Source organism: Peromyscus californicus, unplaced genomic scaffold (assembly GCF_007827085.1).
Source record: "Peromyscus californicus insignis strain IS unplaced genomic scaffold, ASM782708v3 Scaffold_6__1_contigs__length_162567912, whole genome shotgun sequence".
Lineage (NCBI taxonomy): Eukaryota > Metazoa > Chordata > Mammalia > Rodentia > Cricetidae > Peromyscus > Peromyscus californicus.
Genome location: NW_026294584.1, coordinates 53,821,331 through 53,841,626, shown reverse-complemented (window position 1 = coordinate 53,841,626; position 20,296 = coordinate 53,821,331). Strand labels below are relative to the sequence as shown.

At 40.5% G+C, this 20,296-nt stretch overlaps 1 protein-coding gene across 1 annotated transcript in view; it reads right to left on the bottom strand.

Moving 5' to 3' along the window:
- Mgam (maltase-glucoamylase) overlaps positions 1-20,296 on the bottom strand; it is a 253,858-nt gene that overhangs the window by 178,174 nt on the left and 55,388 nt on the right. The window contains exons 31-48 of the mRNA XM_052721491.1: positions 19,471-19,599; positions 19,122-19,232; positions 18,747-18,809; positions 17,329-17,463; positions 16,781-16,868; positions 15,744-15,882; positions 14,785-14,918; positions 14,623-14,657; positions 14,420-14,536; positions 13,878-14,026; positions 12,857-12,941; positions 11,907-11,963; positions 9,073-9,197; positions 7,344-7,432; positions 5,701-5,750; positions 5,122-5,289; positions 2,581-2,730; positions 2,083-2,283 (exon numbers count right to left, since the gene is read on the bottom strand). Of these exons, the coding sequence (XP_052577451.1) occupies positions 2,083-2,283; positions 2,581-2,730; positions 5,122-5,289; positions 5,701-5,750; positions 7,344-7,432; positions 9,073-9,197; positions 11,907-11,963; positions 12,857-12,941; positions 13,878-14,026; positions 14,420-14,536; positions 14,623-14,657; positions 14,785-14,918; positions 15,744-15,882; positions 16,781-16,868; positions 17,329-17,463; positions 18,747-18,809; positions 19,122-19,232; positions 19,471-19,599 (2,025 nt within the window). The remainder of the gene's footprint in view (positions 1-2,082; positions 2,284-2,580; positions 2,731-5,121; positions 5,290-5,700; positions 5,751-7,343; positions 7,433-9,072; positions 9,198-11,906; positions 11,964-12,856; positions 12,942-13,877; positions 14,027-14,419; positions 14,537-14,622; positions 14,658-14,784; positions 14,919-15,743; positions 15,883-16,780; positions 16,869-17,328; positions 17,464-18,746; positions 18,810-19,121; positions 19,233-19,470; positions 19,600-20,296) is intronic.

Here is a 20,296-nt window from a genome sequence, read left to right as displayed (position 1 = left end):
AGACAAAAATATGGCATGTACATTATGATGCTTTCCTAGCATGCTGACAGTGTTCATAATTAATAACATTGCACAACTAATATTATAATTGCATAAATAACAATATAATTCAAAATAACTTCTGAAGGTGTTATTTCCACCTCACAAAATATTAGAGAATTGAAACACCAGTTATCCTAACTATACTGAATTGTTCATTCATAATATGTAAATATTTCAAAACATGACATCAATATTGTAAATATTCACAGTTAGTTGTCATTTCAAAGAGTGCTTTAGAACAGAATTGTACTCTATAGACAAATACGTCAGCATACTCTTAGCATGTTTCACAGAGTCTATAGGCTGAATGATTTGTCTTCTTTTACCTGACAATACAGGACTTAACCAAAATTCCAGAGAAAAAGGTTCTACTAAATAGTTTGATCTGGGTCATGTCTCAGTATTATGGGCTGTAGAACATTCTTTCATCCATTTCAACACTGATGTTAACATGAAAAGTTCATTTTGAAATTGGTATGATACTTATAAACTTAAGATATATTGTTTCATGTGTGGATGTACGCATGTAAAGATGATGGCAACCTTTGAAATTGGGGGGAAAATATGTTTTTCTGATTAAAAACATTCATTCTGAAAATTAAGTAAAGCTGAATAATTAAGAATCCACATTCTACTGTTGATACCATAGTAAATAATACAGATAGGAACTGAATAAGCCAAGGTTAATGTCATGAAATGCTTAAGAATTCACGGGAGGACTGGACTAGGCCCTCTGCATGGCAAGACAATTGTTTAGCTTGATCTGCTTGGGGGCCCCTGGCAGTAGAATCAGAATTCATCCCTGGTGGATGAGGAGGCTTTTGGTGCCCACTACCTATGACTGGTATGTAAAATGAAAAAGTTTTCTTAATAAAAAAGAAGAATTCCTGGGAAATAAGAAAGAAGAATTCAGCACTCCTGAAGGATATGAGCTAACATGAATCTGCAGAAGGTCTTTGCTATTACTGGAAAGGAACAGTGAGATGGTTTCATGGAAGAAATACAGACTGAATCTTAAAAGTTAAGCAGCAATAAAGGAACACAAAACTGAGAGCAGGTGATTCAGGTAAAGAAACAACAAGAAAAGTCCCAGAGTGTTAAAGTGGGATCAGAAAGACATGAGTATGATAGAGAGCACTACTGCATAGCTAATGGTTAGTGAGTGTAAGTTGAGGCTACACATCCAATCAACTCCATTCTGGTGAGGACACACACACAAAACAATACATGAGAAGATGGAGAACTCAAGTCCAAATTGAGACCAGATTCTAAGGGTAGTCTAGGCAAAGTCACTCTGCCTTCATCACTGCCTTGTACTATTCCAACAGCATTTGAGTCCTCACTATATAGCATCTTATGTGTGGAATTCCAATACCACCACCATGGAAGACAAACCCTTGTTTTGGAGCAGCTCACAGTCTAATAATGAAACAAACAAGAGGATAGCTAGTCCATTCCTAGTCCCTTTGGTTAATTAAACCAAGGAAGGAAAACAAATCACTTTCATGAGTATTTCAAAGTTGTCTCCTATTATTTTATTCAAAATCATACTCCTCCTCTTATATTGTCAATCACAAATCTGCTCCATTTACTAACCTCCATTATCATTACCAACCATACACACACATTTGCAAGCTATGAACATGGCAGTCATTCCTTAGGCATATCCCTCTTGTAGTTGATATGAATGACCAAGATGGTCTCAAGGTCTCAATCATATCCTCTGTGAACATCTCCCTTCTTATCCCTACACCAAACTCATCTATAACTGTCCAACCTTCCTAGTAGCCTCCTCTGTCCCTCTCCATGTTTCATTCTCCCAAATATTTCTTTAGACACAGTGATTCTCTCAAATTCGAAATTAGGAGAGATTTCACTGTTCTCCCAGTCATCTAATTGCTCTCTTCATTAGAATGTTGTTTTGGACTATTTACTAAAAACACAAAACTTTTTTTTTTGAATGTTGTAACACAAGGTTGCACAGAGTAATGGAACTGAAAAGGCCCTGTCTACACCTGATCTCACACACACTGTGTTTACCTTGAACTGCAACATTTCATTCTTGTGGTAGATGACTCGGAGCTGCAGTTGATTCACGGGTGTAGACGGGAAGGCATTGCTATAAGGAGAAGGCTTCAAGGAGATGTCGGCTGTGGCCTCATTCGGGTGATTCTGAACATTGCTGACTGAGTACAGCTCATTGGCAAAGTAGCAATAAGGGACCCCAGAAGAGCTGGATTCCTGAAAAGAATTCCAATATCCTAGATCAGCAGGGATCTGGATTTATCAAACAGATTAGAAAATATATGGAGAAAGCCATCAATTCATTCACTCATGCCTATAACAATTAAAGTAAGCATTCCTGGACTCCAAACAAGACAGTGAAAACTCCATTCTTACCTGCTCCACTCCTCAATCAGGCTCATCTGGAGCTTTTATCTTTATTTTAATAAATCCAAGGGTACAGGGCCGTGCTAAAGACATTGTAGGTTACATTTCAAGGGTTCCAGTTTCCAGGAACATCCTCAGCATGCTCACCTCCCAGATGCAGCCACGGGCAGTGCATTTGGCCTCAGTTGCACCATCCTCATCTGGGTAGCAGTCTATCTTCTCCTGGTCCATCATGATGTTCCACTCAACTGTGTATGCTTCTCCCAGCACAAGATGGATATCTGTGATGGTGGCCACCTGAAGGAATGCAAATTCATCCTCAGGACAAAAAGGTCTTGCCAGACATAAACCTTGGTTGTTGTTTTTTTTCTTACTAAAATTAAGTATAAATGTCATTCTTAGTCTATCCTTATGCTCAGCTTTTAACAATTTAAAGAGCACACTACAGTTTGCAAGGGTACAACTGTTTATATGTGGTAGGAGATAGTGGCAAAATGAAAATATCAGTACTTTCTCAAAACCTTACATACTACATTGCAGAAAAAGATAGGAAAAAAAACCTGCTAAGATCTTACTTTTTTACATTCCTTTCCTGGACCACTTGACCCGTATTCATTTTCTTATGAAATGCTTCTCCTCCTATTCCCAAATTAAGCTATTTTTCTCAATCATCTCCTCCTCATATCATGACCCCTTTTGTGTGGAATGTCTAGAGAATAGGGCAATATGAATAATGTGGTTCCAGGTTTCTATAGAGTCTTACACAGATTACTACAATTATTTGGGGGTGGGGGGAGACATGATTTCTCTGTGTGGCCCTGGCTGTGCTAGAACTCTCTCCCTGGCCTCAAACTCACAGAAATCTGTCTTCCTCTTCCTTGCAAGGGCTAGCATTAAAGGCCACCACCACTTGGCCTACCTCAATTCTTTTTATTTCAGATTTACTTCTAAGGGTAAGATTGAGGACTAGAAAGTACCATTATATAAACTTTCATTTCAAATGTCCTAAGCCAGGCATGGAGTTACAGACTTATAATGTCAGACTTCTGAGCCCTTTGGCTGCCCTGTTCTGATAGCTCAAATTAGAGAGCATCACCAAGACAAATATTTTTAGGAAAACAAGGCCCTTTCTGAATACATTAGCGGCTATGTTCTTTGTATAAAATGTGATCTTCTGTATTGGTATTTCAGGTTCAATTAACAGATTCTTCCAATTAATATCTGAAATTTTAAAGATTGTAGCATATTCATGGCCAGAAAAGTAAATCTGAGTTCACTTGCTGCGCCAGAGTGTCATTCTTGCTAGATGGGCATGACCCTTCAGCTTTATCTCTGCCTTCCTCTTTTTCTTTATTTTCTTTGTTTATTTGGTTTTCCCTTTTCATCTCTCCTGGAATAAGGGCATTGTCACTAGATCCACCAAGCCACGTTTACTCGTTAGACAAGACAGACCTTAGTTCTGACAAAATAAACCTCTTGAACCAAGTCTAGCAAGTTATCAACTTTGAACTTTTTATTACAGAAAAATAAAACTCCAATCTGTTTTTCATCTAAGACTTCTTGTCTCATAGTGCTTATGAATCCAGCCTTATTTTGTGTGCAGGGGTGTTTTGCTTGCACATATGTCTGTGCCTTATGTGTGTGTGGTATCCACAGAAGCCAGAAGTTGTATTGGATTCCCCAGAACTGGAGCTACAGATATTTGTGAATCAACATGTGTGAACTGAGAATCAAATCTGGGACCTCTGGAAGAACAGGCAGTGAAATTAAATGCTGAACTATTTCTCCATCTATACAAAACCAAAAAGCTGGTCTCAACTACTGCATTCCACCAAAACCAAAGCAAATATTTTACAAATGTTGGTTTAGACACCTTCTTAATATTTTCATGTATCTGATTTGCATCTCTCACTACCCTGATTCAAACAATAGTTTTTTGTGTGTGATATGTTAAGTATCTTAGTTTTTAATATGAACGAAGTTTGTTTTCACATATGCATCCTTCAGATATCTTGCACTTAGCCATAGACACAACCAACCACACAAGTCTTTCTTTGTAATGTGGTAATATATGTATCCTCTTTATAAGCTGTGATGACAATATGTCAAATATCAATACACCATTTATTGGAAATCTAAGTTCACTAGGGAAACGTTCCTCACAATGATGAGGAACTAGAGGAATAGAAATGAAGTCATACAGAAAGTTTGGATGTCATTACATCTGTCAGAATAGCACTTTCTAATCACCATCTATGGCAGTAGTACCATCAACTTTTGCATAAACTATTTCCTTCAAAAGTATATGTTAGAGAACATGTACTATTCTCAATAGAGCTCGACAAAAGGGAAAACACAGTAAATAGATAAAAGCACTTTAAAGTTTTTATTCATAGGATCTCTATCTCTACCTTCACCTCCAAGCACAAGCCATCAGCTCTCAGATCCTGTCCCCACACTCCCTTACAGAAAAGCAAACACTGAGAATGAAGAAACCAGGGACGGAAAAACTGGAGTCAGGGTGCCTCAAACTATCTCTACATATCTACCTTCCTCCTAATACTCTGACATGCCCATCAGGCATCAGATGTGCTCTGGTCCTTCAACAACCCATGTAATCTTAGCAAGAAGTGATATCAAGAAATCATGGAGGTTTATGAAAGTCTGCCTCACAAAGTGAATTCTTACCTTCAAGTTTGAATTGTAAGTGATTTGAGGAGACATCTGACTAAGGACACCATTCTGTTTCACTATAACATTGTAAATTGCCTCTGTCCCAAGGATTTTAATTTCCTGGAATGCCAAGTTATTGGGATCCTTGTAGTTTGGACTTGAAATGGTCACATTCAAATGGTTCTGAAACACATCAAGCAAAATTATGAGCAAATAGTGAGTACCAGGATTCCTAGGCCCTCAAATACCCCACCCTAAACTACATCCTTGAACTTCATTAAAGGCCTATCAATTTCCTTTGCTGGTACATGCTAATGGGGGTACAAATTTATTTTTACAATGACCATAGAGAGAGTGGAGGAAACAGAATGATATTTTATAGAATTGTCTTTTACAACCCCACATGATTTTCTTTATTATTATTGATTCTTTCTAATAACATAGCTGATATAATTCTGAATCAAGTCATAAATACAGTGTATTCACCCACATAAATGCTGATATTTAAACAAATACAGTTAGATACACACAGAAGAACATATATAGTCATCTTCAGACAAAATTCCATAAATATTCATAAAAATATGCACTCACTTGGGTGACAGAAAATTCACTGAATAGGTAAGAGTTTGTGGTCACAGTATCTGAAAGAAGAAAGAGATGTCAGCCTGGCCTGGTGACCGCAGAAGACAAGCATCACCTGCCTTTCCTTAAAAATGACTCTTCTTTCTTCTCATGACTGAAGACACTTCACTAGATCTGTGTATCACAATGTATTTATTCATTCATCTGTCAGATACTTGGACTGCTTATGGTTCTTCACTAGTACAGATAATGCCACAGTGACTATGAGAGGCCTAGTATCTCTGTGGCATACTGTTTTAATTTCTTTTGGATGGTGCATACACAAACATGGAATTTCTGTGCTATATGGCAATTCTATTTTAAACATGTGAAGATGTGTCTGCACTCTTCTCCACAATGACTATGCGAATTTATTTTATGATTTATTGCCTATGTTTTTAGTGTCACACTTAAAATCACAATACCATGCCCAATATCAAAGAAGCTTCCCCTGTATTTCTTCCTAAGAGGTCGATGTTGAGTCTCTTGTCCTTGTTTTCACAGTAGCTAAGATTTGGGAAACAACAACCATATCTATTAGCAGATGAATGAATAAAAGAATTACAGTGCATGAATACAATGGAGTATTCTTTAATATTAAAGAAGAGGGAAGGCCTGCATTGTTAGAGCAGAGATGAATCTGGATTATATTCCACTAGGAGAAGTAGGTGAGACAGCAAAGAGAAGCAATGTATGGTCTCTGTTTATACGGGAGATAAATGGCCTAAATACAGTGGAAGGAACAGGAGAATTCAGAATCAGGTAGAAGGGTAAATGAGGAAAATCTTTTCAAAGACTATGAATCATAATTACAAGTTCTAGAAAGCCAAAGCTGCCATTAACAGTGATGGAAACATCAATTAATGTTATGGTAACCATTGCACAGTGCTTGTATGTGTGCAGAGTCTGTTGGCCACACACTGGTCTTCTCCTTAATGCTATAACCATGAGAGTATCCTTTGTAGTCCTCCCAAGGCAGTCTTCTTATGGGAATCTATTTCCCAAGGTAGAGTCATGGGAATTCTTAGTGCAGTAGAGACAAAAGGAGGGAAGGAAAGAAGGAAACAAGAAAGAAGAGAGGGAGAGAGGGAGAGAACAAGGGAGGGAGGGAAGCAGGGAGAGACACAAAGAAAGAGTGTGCAGAAGCACAGAAGATGCACATAATCAGGACTGTGTGCACTCGCTGCCTCGATGACATGGGTGTGCCTTTCATATCATCAACAGTTTCCCCCACCCCCGCCCCCCAAGGCTCATGGGGAAGTGATTTACAATGAAAATGAATTACAGAAACAGTCTTGAAAATGTGTCCTTCAGATGCCTTTTAATAATGAAATAAGAGCCTGTTAGACATGGCTGACCAAAGAGAGAATTCAGAAAAAGAGAGAGAGACAGAGACAAAGACAGAGTCAGAGTCAGAGAGATGCTCTCCCTCCTCCATCTGAGGTTCATCTATCATGGCCTCTGACCACTACATGCAGAAGCACATGTTTTCTCTGGGAAGATGCTCTAGGATGTCTGGTGAGATTTCACCAACAGCTGAATGGCCAGCAGGGATGAAGGGACAGAGTCAGACATGCAGGTCTGCAAGGACCACAGCCTCTCACCACACTCACCCTTTGACTGTCCATCGTCCCAGAACAGCTCTCCTCTTGCCTCTTTGTTCTTATCCAGGGCAATGAGCAGACCGAGAGGGTTCTTCCGGCTGTGGGGAACAAGATTTACACAAGGCACAAATCCTTAGGGTTCAAAGGATTTTAGAAAATATTGCCACAATATTTCACATGCATAAAGGATGGATGGGTAAAGGACTAGTCATGGATGACTTCTTCCCTTCAGAACAGGGCTAAGAATGCTAGAAGACACTTTTTCCAGTATAACTGTCACAAGAAAGAAATATCCCAAACCTCAGCAACATATGTCCAAACAGGAAGTCAGGATGTGAGCATCAGAATCACTACATCAGCTACAGTGGATGCTGTGGCAGCACTGATATACAGGGTGCAGGCTATGAGAATAGGATGGAGTCTTAGACGGTGGTGCTGTGGCCAGGTCACTAAAGACACCATCCTGTAAGGACTATATCAGCTGCTGCCACTAGATATGCTTTCCCTGCCAAGGAAATTTTTACTCAGAAACACACAAAATAAGATTAACCTGTATAATGGTAACTCTATATTGAGTGTCTTTGTTTGGAGTCATTTGGTTGTTTAATCTGAGACAAGCAGCTCAGACTAGCATAGAGCTCGCTCCCTGGACCAGGATGGTCATGATCTCATGGCCCTAGTGCCTTTGCCTGTCAAGTGCTAATTCTGTTATATACCATATGGCTAACTGACTAGTTTTACTTACTCTAATGTCTATTACTTTCTTTTGAGAAAAACAAAACAAAACATAACACAGCGGCTTCATGCTTGTTCCTCATGTGCCCCTCACTGGCCTCAGGTTTTTTATTATATTTGTTCCAGGTCAACCTTCTACTACCTGATCACACCCCACTATCAACAAAATTGGCTGATTTCCTTTATAGTCCACGGATTGAGTTGTCATTGCTAAAATGCTAACACATATAAAGATACATCCACACAACTCCTAAATCTTAATATTATAAGACCCATTCAACACACTTGCCAAGCAACAAAAATAGAGAGTGAAAAGTGACACAATAAAAGATATGAGAGTGTAGAGTGGCACTTCCAGAAATTTGATAACAATTTGGAGGAAACTACAGCCAGCCAGACACAGAGGAAGCAAGATGACAAGGCACAACTGAGAAAAGGTACCAAGTGACGTGGCTAAACATAGATAAGAATTATGGGTTAACTTAAGTGTAAGAGCTGGTCAGTAATAAGCCTGAGCTAATGGCTTAGCAGTTTTAATTAATACAAGCCTCTGTGTGTTTACTTGGGACCAAGTAGCTGCTGGACGCAGTTGGGAAAGATTCGTCCTGACCTCAGTGCCAGGCAGGATTGGAGAAACCTTCAGACTATACTGCTTCTCGAGAAGAGTTCAAGGAAAATCCTGCATGCAGACATGCGTACACACACACACACACACACACACACACACACAGAGAGAGAGAGAGAGAGAGAGAGAGAGAGAGAGAGAGAGAGAGAGAGAGAGAGAGAGAGAGAGAGGCAGGCAGAAGTCATCAGCATCCTTCCTCACCACATTCCACAGATATGGACAAAATACCCATTTGTGAAAAGGGGCAAAGCATGTTCACATATAGCATAATGAAAACTGCTTTTGGCCTTGAGAGGCATGCTTGATGTAAATGTGGTTTTTCATCACAAAAAGATGAGCTCACAGTATGCAAAGCAGAGCCCTAGTCCCATCACTCACCTCAAGTGTGTGTTCAGAGCATGTTGTTGCCATGGCAAGATGTAACCTCCACGGATGTGAAGATTGATGTGTTCAAGAGGGGCTGGCAAGAGCTTCCACTCCCCTGTTGAATTAACGTCTGCACCCTGTGGCAGGAGAAGAGATGATGAGGGAAAGAATGCACACCTCTCTGGACAGCCAGCAGGTCCTGAACAATCCGGTCACCACCATGCAACATAGGTCATTATCACACTTTGTTCCCCTCTGCTGTGTTAAAGCTTGCTGTGTTTCAAGCTTTAAGACCCTGTTAGAATCCCTGACCTTATGGAGAGTGGAGCTATGGGGAGAGTTACAGCACATAGCAGATGAGGTCTTCCTGTGGATCCACCCACTCTCACTGCACACACTGTTTCTAATTGGGGGTGACACTGGACAATGTGCCACTCCTTCTTAGTTTCTGAAACATTTCCCCTAAGGGCAATACTAGATCTCTCTTTCACCAAGAAACCACAGATTGTCCATCTCTCCTCACTTGTTTTCATACACCTGCTAGGTAGCTAACACTTCTGACTCCTGTTTCATAGAAAACGTCCAAGGAAATAGTATTGTTTAAATATCCTTAACAGGATGTACCCAACTCTATGTTCTCTCAACACTTTCATCTAGTCTCTTGTGGGTGGGGTGCAGTGTGACCTGACGTGTGTCTCAAACCTTCCTACACTGTCTCAGCTACAGCAGTGCTGACATCTCCCTGACATTGGTTCTATTCATATTTTGTGAGTTATATTTCCTTCTTGTGACTAGGCTGTCCTATGCTTTTGGATAGAAAGTGGCAGTGTTGGTGTCTGTTCCCTAGAGGCCACTAACAGCTCCATTACCTCATCCCACAATGACTGTGAGACACTGCAATTGTCCTCTGCTAGGTATCTGAACACTGTTGCTTTAGAGGTAAGGAGTATTCATATAGTTTGCGTCTGGCCGTGCTCCAATACAACAGAAAATAAGAAGTGTAAAATTAAGTGAAACACAGTTTAGCTATCCCTGCCTGCCCCCCTCAAAAAAAAAGAAGAAAAGAAAAGAAAAAAGAAAAATATTGAGTATCTGTAGCTCGTGAATAATAGCTAAGACAATATTTTCTCAGCAATTCCAACCAGTTAATCTTTGTTTTAAGTAAACATCATTTTAATTTTTTTTTCTTTTTCTGTGAACAGCTTGCCTTTGCAGGTGATTTCAGTTACCACCCCTTTATCTGAAACTACCTTCTATTTAAAAGCCACAAATAAAATTAGTCAATCCAGGAGACTCTTTTTTATTAGCCATCATACTTCACTTTTAAAATGTTGTACCTAAAGTCACTTACTTATGTGCCAGTACTTCAGATCCACTAACCTTAAGTACTGATTACATGCTCAGCTTCATCAGGCTGTAATTCCTACACCTACTGCTCAACAAAAAGCATTTTACTGGGTAAGGTCAGCACTATAACAGGCTAGCAAGATGCTAGGGTGCAAATTTTAAGGTGGTCTATGCTTTCAAGGCCATGTAAAGGCAGGGTGAGCCTTACAGTACAGGTCCTCCTTAAATTGTGTGTCCCTACTTAATCCTAGTTCAGGCCCTATATTAGAAACTCCCAACATACCCAGAAGGTCTCCCTTAACAAGGAGAAGAACAACGTGAAATTCAGACAACACGAGGATCACTTATGCTGACTGTTGTCTACTCAGAAGGCACTAGAGCATTCCCACCCTAAAGTCAGAACTAGCCAACAACAAAGCATGGGGAGGAGTGTCTAGTCCTTCCAAGTCAAAGAAGAGGAGGAAATGCACTCTGCTAATCTTCACACAGCTTTCACCCACTCTCACAGCAATCCCCTGGGACTGTCCCCCAAGGGACTGACATAGGCTCTGACTTCTTCTGTCTGACACTTCCTTCTCCTTTTCTTAGAGGACAACAAACCTCTAATACCATGTTCTTTCAGCTGGACCCTTAGCCTGCACTGGCCAACAATACATCATAGAGAGTTTCTTGTTGACTTCTCGTCAGTAAATACATGTGAACAACTCAGACAGCCAAGTCCTGTGACATATATCTTTGTGTTTTAAATACTTATGTATGTCTCATAGCTATTAAACTTAGACAATGATATAGAGAAACTATCCTTAGGTTTACAAACTACAGAGACTGACTTGGAAATTTTATCTATCTATCTATCTATCTATCTATCTCCATATATATATATATATATATATCTATTTATCTATCTATCTGTCTATCCACTTAGAGAGGGGTATGTGTGCCTGTGTGTGTGTGTGTGTGTGTGTGTGTGTGTGTGTGTGTGTGTGTGTGTGTGTAGATCAGAGCATAACTCATGGGAGTTTCTTCCCTCCAGCCACCTAGTGGGATGATCTAAGAATCAAACTCCAGGCACATGGACTCTATGCTCACATACCTACATGTTGGCCCATGTCTCCAGCATTGTCTGCTTTTAATAAAGTGCAAAGAGGAAAAGATCTCCAAGAATAAGAACTTTATAAACAAAAATGAAACCTACAGCATGATTTCAAGAGTTTACTGGTGTCTCACCACCGGAACGATACTAGGACAAAGCTACAGACTCAAACAGAAAGACTCCCACCAAGCATGACACCAAGGAGACACCCTGCCTGTCACTGCAGAACACTTGCCTGAAGGGTGACTGGTCATGGTCAGAAGTTAGAAATGAGGCCACAAAATGTAAAGTAGCCACTCAAGACCACAAAGGTGATTTCCAGTGGCATGAAACTTGATATCTATCATATGAGGACACTCTATAGGCTACCACTTTCTGGATTGTACAAATAAAAAGAAAAACTCACCGTGTAGTAGTCATACCAGTGGGCTTTAGGGAAATAGGCACTGACATTTCTGGCATTCTGCAATAAAAGACAAAGAAAGTGTGAGCAGTGGACTCTGCTCTCTAGGACACTGTGACCAGCATGCATTGGTGAGGAGTTAATAATAAAACTAACAGAATTAGACAAAATTATTATTTCATCTCCCTTATGGAATCAATGATGAAGATCCTCCTTTTTCAGCAACAGAAATTAGCCTACCCCAAATACATGCTTTCACAAAGCTCCTCGGGTAACAAGACTTCAGAGAAAAAAAAAAAACACCACTGTATTACAGATGTATTCATCCCCTCCCCTAGGAACAAATAGGCAATGTTGACTATAGAGCAGAAGAAAATTGTGTAGCCTCAAAAAGATGCAATGGGTGTTAATTACCTGTTCATTTTATCAAAAGCCACTTTATACACACAGTAAATAAATTAATTGTTTTCTCTAGCTTCAAGGCCATGTATAGAAGGAAGGGGAAAACTAGCTGGTTTCAAAAGATGACATGAAGGGAGGGGGAAAATTGTGAAATTACATTATAACCTCAAAAATAAAAGAAGTAATTAAAGGACAAAAGAAATAAAAAATGCATATTGCTATAAATAGTTTTCCAGTTAATTTTAGTTAAGAATAATAGAAAATAAGGAATCTTTACACTTCCTGCACTTGACAATGATACCTTACCTTAGCTCACAGAGAAATAATTACATCCTTAAATACATCACAAGGTTATTCCTTGAAATGTTAGGCTGACATTAAAGGTCGAAAGGCAGAATACCTAAGGCATGGAATGTGGCTCAGAAGGACCAAAGGAGTCGAGTGCAAAGTAAGAAACTGTGTCTCATAATCCCTCTCACACCAGCCTCTGCATCACCCCTGTCATCCAGCCCTACAGTGGAATCCTGAATCCCTCCTGTCTCCATACTCACAGGCTCCAGCACAGGGCTGACCAGGAAGGCTGGACCCAGCAGGAACTGTCTGTCTATATTCCATGTCTCCCGGTCTGACAGAAACCTGGAAAAGGAAATAAAGGTGCCAGTGTGACTCCAGAGGGGCCTCAGAACAAGGCCTCCAAGAAGTCCTCAAGTTCAGAACCAAGTCAGAAATCCAGCTACATTCCATACCTTCTTTATATTTCACTAGACTGATAAGGATCACATAGACCCCATTTCCTACATGCTGTATTATTAAAACCTCAGAAATGCATTATCTGCCACAACACATCTTCTATTTCCTCACTGTGGCACATTATAAAGCAATAATATGTTGGTCCTTGTCATCTGTCCCTGGAATGCCCACTAAAGTTACAAGAAGATGTTCTGGTCAGGGTTCAAATAACAAAATCCCTACACCAAATAGGGAAGTCTTTGTAGGGCCTTCAAAGAAAGAAATTGTGCTATGCTGGGAGCTTCCATTACATAACTTCAGTAAGTACCTTATATAGAACACAGGTGTTATGTATTTCACTGTACTAGAAGGAGTGACAGAGATAGTCTCTGGAGAGCTCAAACAAAAGGGACTTATCTGAGACAGTTGATTAGCTTGAACTGTTTGGGAGGCATCCAGGTAGTGGGACCGGGACCTGTCCTCAGTGCATGAGCTGGCTGTTTGGAACCTGGGGCTTATGCAGGGACACTTAGCTCAGCCTGGGAGGAGGGGACTGGACCTGCCTGAACTGAATCTACCAGGTTGAACTAAATCCCCAGGGGAGTCTTTGCCCTGGAGGAGATGGGAATGGGGGTGGACTGGGGGGGAGGCGGGGGGGGGGGGGGCGGTGCGGGAGGGGAAAGGACAAGGGAATCCGTGGCTGATATGTAAAATTAAATTAAATTATAAAATAATAAAAAAGGGACTTATCACTTCAATGTGGAAAAATTGTTTGGATCCACTTCCACCCTACATGATAAATAAACTGTCCATCATTCACCAGCATTCCAGCTCGACACTCACTCATGGAGAAGAGGCCGCACAACTGTGCTGCCCTCCGTGTGGGCCTTGTACATCAAGGTGTAGAGATATGGCAACAGGGTGTATCTGGTCTCTAGCACACTTCTGGAAATATTCTCAAAGGTTTCATCCCAGGACACAGGGTCTTGTCTCTAAAGCAACAGAAGAAAAGTGTTCAAAGTCCTCCAGAGACAACTAAAGAATTCAAGAAGGTCATTAAAGGCCTATTTGAACTGTATATCACACATCTAACATACCATAAGCCTTATGAAATGGTGACTAGGAATCCTAGAGTATTCTTAATGGACTGATAAAAATCAGTAAAATTCTACCAGGAAAAAAATTGATAAGACATTCTTCATGAGATATGGTGGAAAATAGTCCCTAAGCAAAAAGCCATCGAAGTAATATTAAAGACTATAGTTTACAGGAAAAGGATTCATGACTTCGATGGTGTCCCAGGGAAAACAGGCAGCAGGATTGAACTCAGAAACTGAGGTAGCATTTCCAGTTACATAATATATGTGAGGAAGCTGACATCCTACCCTCGTCCCAATGGTGTTGTGGTTCCTGGAGAAGGGGTAAAATGCACCCAGCTGCATCCAGCGCACACACATCTCATACTCAGCATCTTGAAAGAACCCACAGATGTCTGACCCGGTCTGAAACAACAACAAACAAAGTGAGCTCTGGGAGCTTTTGAGAGATGAGGCCACCTTCCTAGGGAGGAGCATGGAAGGACACTTACATAGGAGATGCCAAAGAGACTGAACTCCATCATGCCTGCAAGGAGAGATGCAGCAGGGTCAGGACAGGCACTCATTCTCTGCCTGCCCCTCCCCCTTCACCAAGGATCCTACTCCCCACTCCACCCACAGCCAGCAGAGGCCCCTGGGCACAACCCACACACCAATGATGGATTTCCCCAGCTGGTCCCAGGCAGCTGTGTTGTCTCCCAGCCAGTGTCCTGCCCAGCGTCCAGAAGAGGGGAATGTGGAGCGGGTGATGACGACCCCTCTCTCTCCTGTCACCTCCTGCACAGCTCTGGTGGGGAAACAAGTAGTTATGCTGAAGAAGGGCATGAAAAAGAAGGCAATAGAGTTTCTCCTCCTAACCCTTTTATGATGGCGAATGTTTGCTCCATCTTTGGAGGGAATTTGGGAATCTGATCTGGGGGCGTTCTACTGGCTGACATGGAAAATGGCAGGGGACACCTTTTCCATGCCTTTTTATCATTTTTTTAAAAATCATCATGTGATGAACCCACAGATTGTCACCAAAAGGTAAACGTGTAATAAGGGCTCTTGATTATTTACCCAGTACTTAGTTTTCTGTATTTGAGGATGATGAATAGCAATTCCTTTCTAAAGTTTCCCAGGAGATAATTAGTATTACAAATTGGGCATAGAACATGGTGTTATTCAATAAAAGAACCATTGACTGTCTTATGAAAGTGACCAAAATAATTAAGAAACAAACAACAATAGAATAGCAGACATCTAAAAAGATCATCCAGTTGTGAGATAAAGGAGGGGCCTTTCAGTCCTGTTCGTCCTGTTTGTCTCTTCTATCTAATGCTCCTTCTAACTATGGCACTTTCCACATGTGTAATGACCTGGTGTCCCCAGATGAGTGGGTCCTTACCAGTGCTATTTCCCACTGGTGTGGTGGTACCTTGTTTAAATCTTGCTTCCATGTGGCCACATGCTCATAGAATATTTGCTTAATAAACACAAATATCTACAAAGTTATAGTTGGATTACTTTCTAGCCCTTCTTATGGAAAATGAACAACAAATTCATGAAAATAAACCCATCACTGACTGTCTCTGCAGGTGCCACCAACTTGAGAAAGGAGAGGGTTACTCACTCATAGGTGGGTCTGGTCTGGGACCACCCATACAGGCTGTGCACATCATAGTGCCGTAATAGGGTGCCATCTGGAAGAATCTGCTCACTCTCCATGCACAGGGTCTTGCTGCTCAAGCCCCTGTCCCTGGCTTCCAAATCTGAGGGAAATAATGAAATGTCAGTGAAGATCACCCTTGACTCTTAATTCTTCACCTCTTTTTAGAAGACATTAAGACTAAGAACCTCTGCCTGGGTAACACTCCCCTTCCCAGGAGCGTAAGTGCAATAGGCTTCTCTGAGTAGCAAGGTGACTGAAGGCATTTTTAGCATCAAATTCACTAAATAAAATGGAGATGTGGAGAGAATATAGGTTGTCAATTCTTCACCATGGAGCAGGTCCTAAGAAAAACTTCCTTAAAAGATTTACTTTTATTTATTTGTGTATGTGTAAGGGTGTGTGTGTGTGTGTGTGTGTGTGTGTGTGTGTGTGTGTGTGTGTGTGTGTGTGTGTTTGAAAGAGAAAGAGGTTGCCTGCAGAGACCAGAATAACCAGAATAAGGCATAATCATCCTTCCAGTTCCATAAGCTTTTCCTACACAAATTATTTCTATTTCATGTCTTTCTTATCATATTTCTTTAAGTGGATAGTGTTGTCTGTCTCTTATACTTTTGGAAACTTAGATTTGGTAATGTCTCTGGAAGGTCTCACAACTCAAAAAAGGCATGTATATGGAGCTAAGCTATAAATGTGCATAACTCCAAAGTCCACCAGCTCTGTGAAAAGGGGAAGTGACTTCATTGTACATATTGGTGGACAAAGAAATTCTGTAAGTTATCACACCACAGAGACATTAGCACAGCTGAGTGATTTCTGGACAAATTCAAGAAATTTTCTAACATCTCCAGTTGGATAATATGACATGCTTTTGTCTCATGCCCTATTAATACAAAATAATGGTGAGGAGGTGTCCTTGTTGGTCAGGGTCACCCCAGGATACTGAGCTCATCTTCCTTCCAGTCACTGTGCAACAAGTGAAGAGATCCCAAGGTCCTTACAAGGCATGTAGGGTGGGCGGTTCAGAGTAGAATCACTGCAGCCAGAAGGAACTGCCCCATTCACAAAGCTGGAAGGTTCATTCATATCCTATAAATAGCAAAATTATGGATAATCTTTAATGATACTTACATTCTGTCAATTCAAGAACAAAGAAGTAGTTATACATTCAATATCTAACATCTCTGTAGATGCAGCCCAGAGAGGATCATGAACCATTGGGGAAGCACAGGCCAGAAAGAACAATTAACCTCAACATGACTGACTAGATGATTTAATGCCCCCCCACTTATGACAAACAATGCTTTAAGGAATTCCCACTAATCACTGTGGAAGTTTTACACCAGGAACTTCAGACAGGTTCCTGGGTACTAGGTTGAGGACAATTCTAAGTTTGATTGGATGATTGGCACTTTGCTATGTCTGAAATCTTTTCCTGGAAATTATTATCACCTTGCCCAATGTCATGGATCCACATGCAAAAAACAACACAAACACATACAAGCACACCCATACACATGTATTCACAGACACATCCATACACACTTACAATCCACAGGCCATCAAACTTCAAGCTCTTCCCTGGTTCCTGTGGGTTCGTGTAGAGTTCTTGAATCTCCTTCTTCCACCATGTGGCAGTTGAATCACGGAAAAAGTCTGGGAAGGCCACATAAGCTCGGTATTGCTGTCAAAGTAACATACAATCCATTTATTGGAAATGAATATATTTTGCAGGAAGCAGTCATTTTATAAGAACTTAATGAATTCTTATAACTCCACAATTGTACATAGTGATGATCTGAATAGAGCCTATATGACATAACATTCTTGACTTATTAGGAAAAAAATTAAGAGTAAAGATTAAAAATCACAAATAATATACCTTCCCAGAATTTGGAAACCATCTACATTGTATGGAATGGACTAGTCAAGGGGATCCTGGGCTTTGTGTGGTTAAAACCTAAATTTAAAACTTCTATGTTTGTGTCCCGAATGATGACTTACCTGATTAGTTCTTGAATCTAACAGGATTTCTAGATCTCAGCTGTACCTTGTGAACCATGTGTAGGCCGACTTCATCATCAGCTCAACCATCACACATGTGTGGCACACTAGGGCTATCTTACACTTCCCAACAGCACCCACTGATACTGGAATTCAAGTTCCTCAATTTTGATCATTGTTAAGGAAGAGTTAAAGGTCCAGCAAATACTGACATTCAAGGGCGGCTGCCTTCCAACCATGTCAACACTGCTCAAAGGTATATCAGAAAAACTCATTTAAAAAAATTAACAGGCTGCCTCAGGGCAGTGGATAAACATCTTAGCAAGAAAAAGGCCTGATGCTTCTTTTGCCAGTTGTGTCAATGAATTTATTCATCCAAGCAACAGATGCAAATGAAAATGAGAAAAAAATTAAGGCTGAAACCTAGGCTACTTGGTTCCATTAAATGGAAAAGTCTGTTCACAGAAGAAAGCAAATTAATAATAAGAGACCTCAACTAAAAGGAAAAGGAAAGGCCCAATGAAGGATGGAAGGGTGGTGCTGGATTAATGTGTGGATATGGAGTCAGCCTGTGTGTGAACATAAATACACATGGAGAAAAAAAGATATCATAACTGAGGACAAAGCTGGAACTGTTAGAGCTAGCATCCATTGGGAGTTCATAGCCCTTATGAACTGACAGCTTTGCATTTGAAATTGCCATTGTGACATGGAGAACTGTGGACAGGAAACTTGAGTGCACTGTGTCTTAAATCTCATGGTGAATAATGCAATATCACAACTTGAAGTAAAACATTGTGACACAAAAAATAATGGGTCTCAGACTGACAAGAGGACCATTGCTCTTAAGTGATTCTTTCTCACATGTCTCTGTCCTAAGTGTAGACACATCGAGTCTCCTAGACATGACTGCCTCTTCCTGGCAACCCTGACTACATTGAGCACACATGTAGGGCCTTTTACCTCCAGTTGACTGTCCCAGTCTAGAGAGGGATCCACCACAATATCAGGGTAATCAGGCCAGACCTATGGAGAGAAAAGATTTAACAGCAATATCCTGAACGATTGTTCATACAAGTAAGTTCTTAAGAAACTGTAAGCAGTGGTTCTAGGACTAGTAGATGTCAGGTAGGGTTGCTCTGAAAGAGAATGGATTCCAAAAAAGCTCTTAAGCATATCAGCAGGTATTAACTGAAAATAAAAGAAAAAAAAGAAAGAGAGAAAAAGAACCACAACTTTAGAAGCCACACAAAACAGGCACAAAATCAACAGTTCTGAAGAGCACTAACAGTGGCTCTGCCCAGGGTGAGTCCCGTTGGATCAAAACAAAGCTCATACCTTTCCCCAGACAATGTCTCCATTATTGGGATATTTGATGAAGACATCATTCTCCACACCCCGGGTGAAGGCAGGATAGGGCTGTGTCTCATTGCCAGAAATGGCTGGGTCCTGCAATCAGAGCACAAGGCAGGTGAAAGTTCAGACTGAGGATTACAAAGAAGGGGGGTGGAAAAGGGAAGTCCCCAGTTGAAATTTCACTGTAGAGTTTCCTGACTCCCAGAAATACACTTATACTAATTACACCTTTATTTCTCTCCTGAAACAGGAGAGGACAGGCACTCTAAGGTGATCCCCATCAAGCCCATCCATTGTCTCAAGCACAGCCTACACATTCACACAAACTAACCAGAATGAGGATGACCCGCATCCCATTGCCCTTCATGCGATTGATCAGGTCTGGAAACCCAGAGAACTTGGGGCTGAGGGTGAAGTCCAGCTGCCTCTCCATGTAGTCGATGTCTGAGTACTGCACGTCCTGTGGATGGTATAAGAAAGTGTGGCTGCTGGTTGGAAAGTTCAGACTCTAGCAGTTACCACAGCCTGTGTCTGGCAATTTCGACTGCTAGATATGCCATATTGTAGCTTTGGATCTTTGGGTATTCACTGATTTTTAAATATTTCACTCAAAAACAGGAAAAAATGATTTCAACATCAACAAAAAATATATGATGAGTAACAATGCCAACATGCAAAGACTGTTGTAAAAAATAAATAAATAAATAAATAAAAATACTATAAGAAAAAGTGCTTTGACTTTCTCTATGAGTATGTCCTGAGATCGGTGATGTGTGTTCATTGAAAATAATGTCAAATATTCACTGTGTATATAATACAATCATAGGTCCACTATAAAAGAACCAAAACAAAAACTGTCCTCACTGTAGAGGACCGAGTGTTGGAGATGATCAAATGCAGAGCTCTCAATGAGATGTTCTATTACAACAGTGGTTCTCAACCTACTTGATGCTGAGAAACTTTAATACAGTTCCTCATGATGTGGTAAGCCCCATTCATAAAATTATTTTTGTTGCTACTTCATAACTGTAATTTTGCTATTCTCATGGATTATAATGTAAATATCTGTGCTTTCCCGTGATCTTAGATATGAATAGGCCATTTGACTCCACTCAAAAAGGTTGCAAAACACAAGTTGAAAACCACTTAGTTACAGA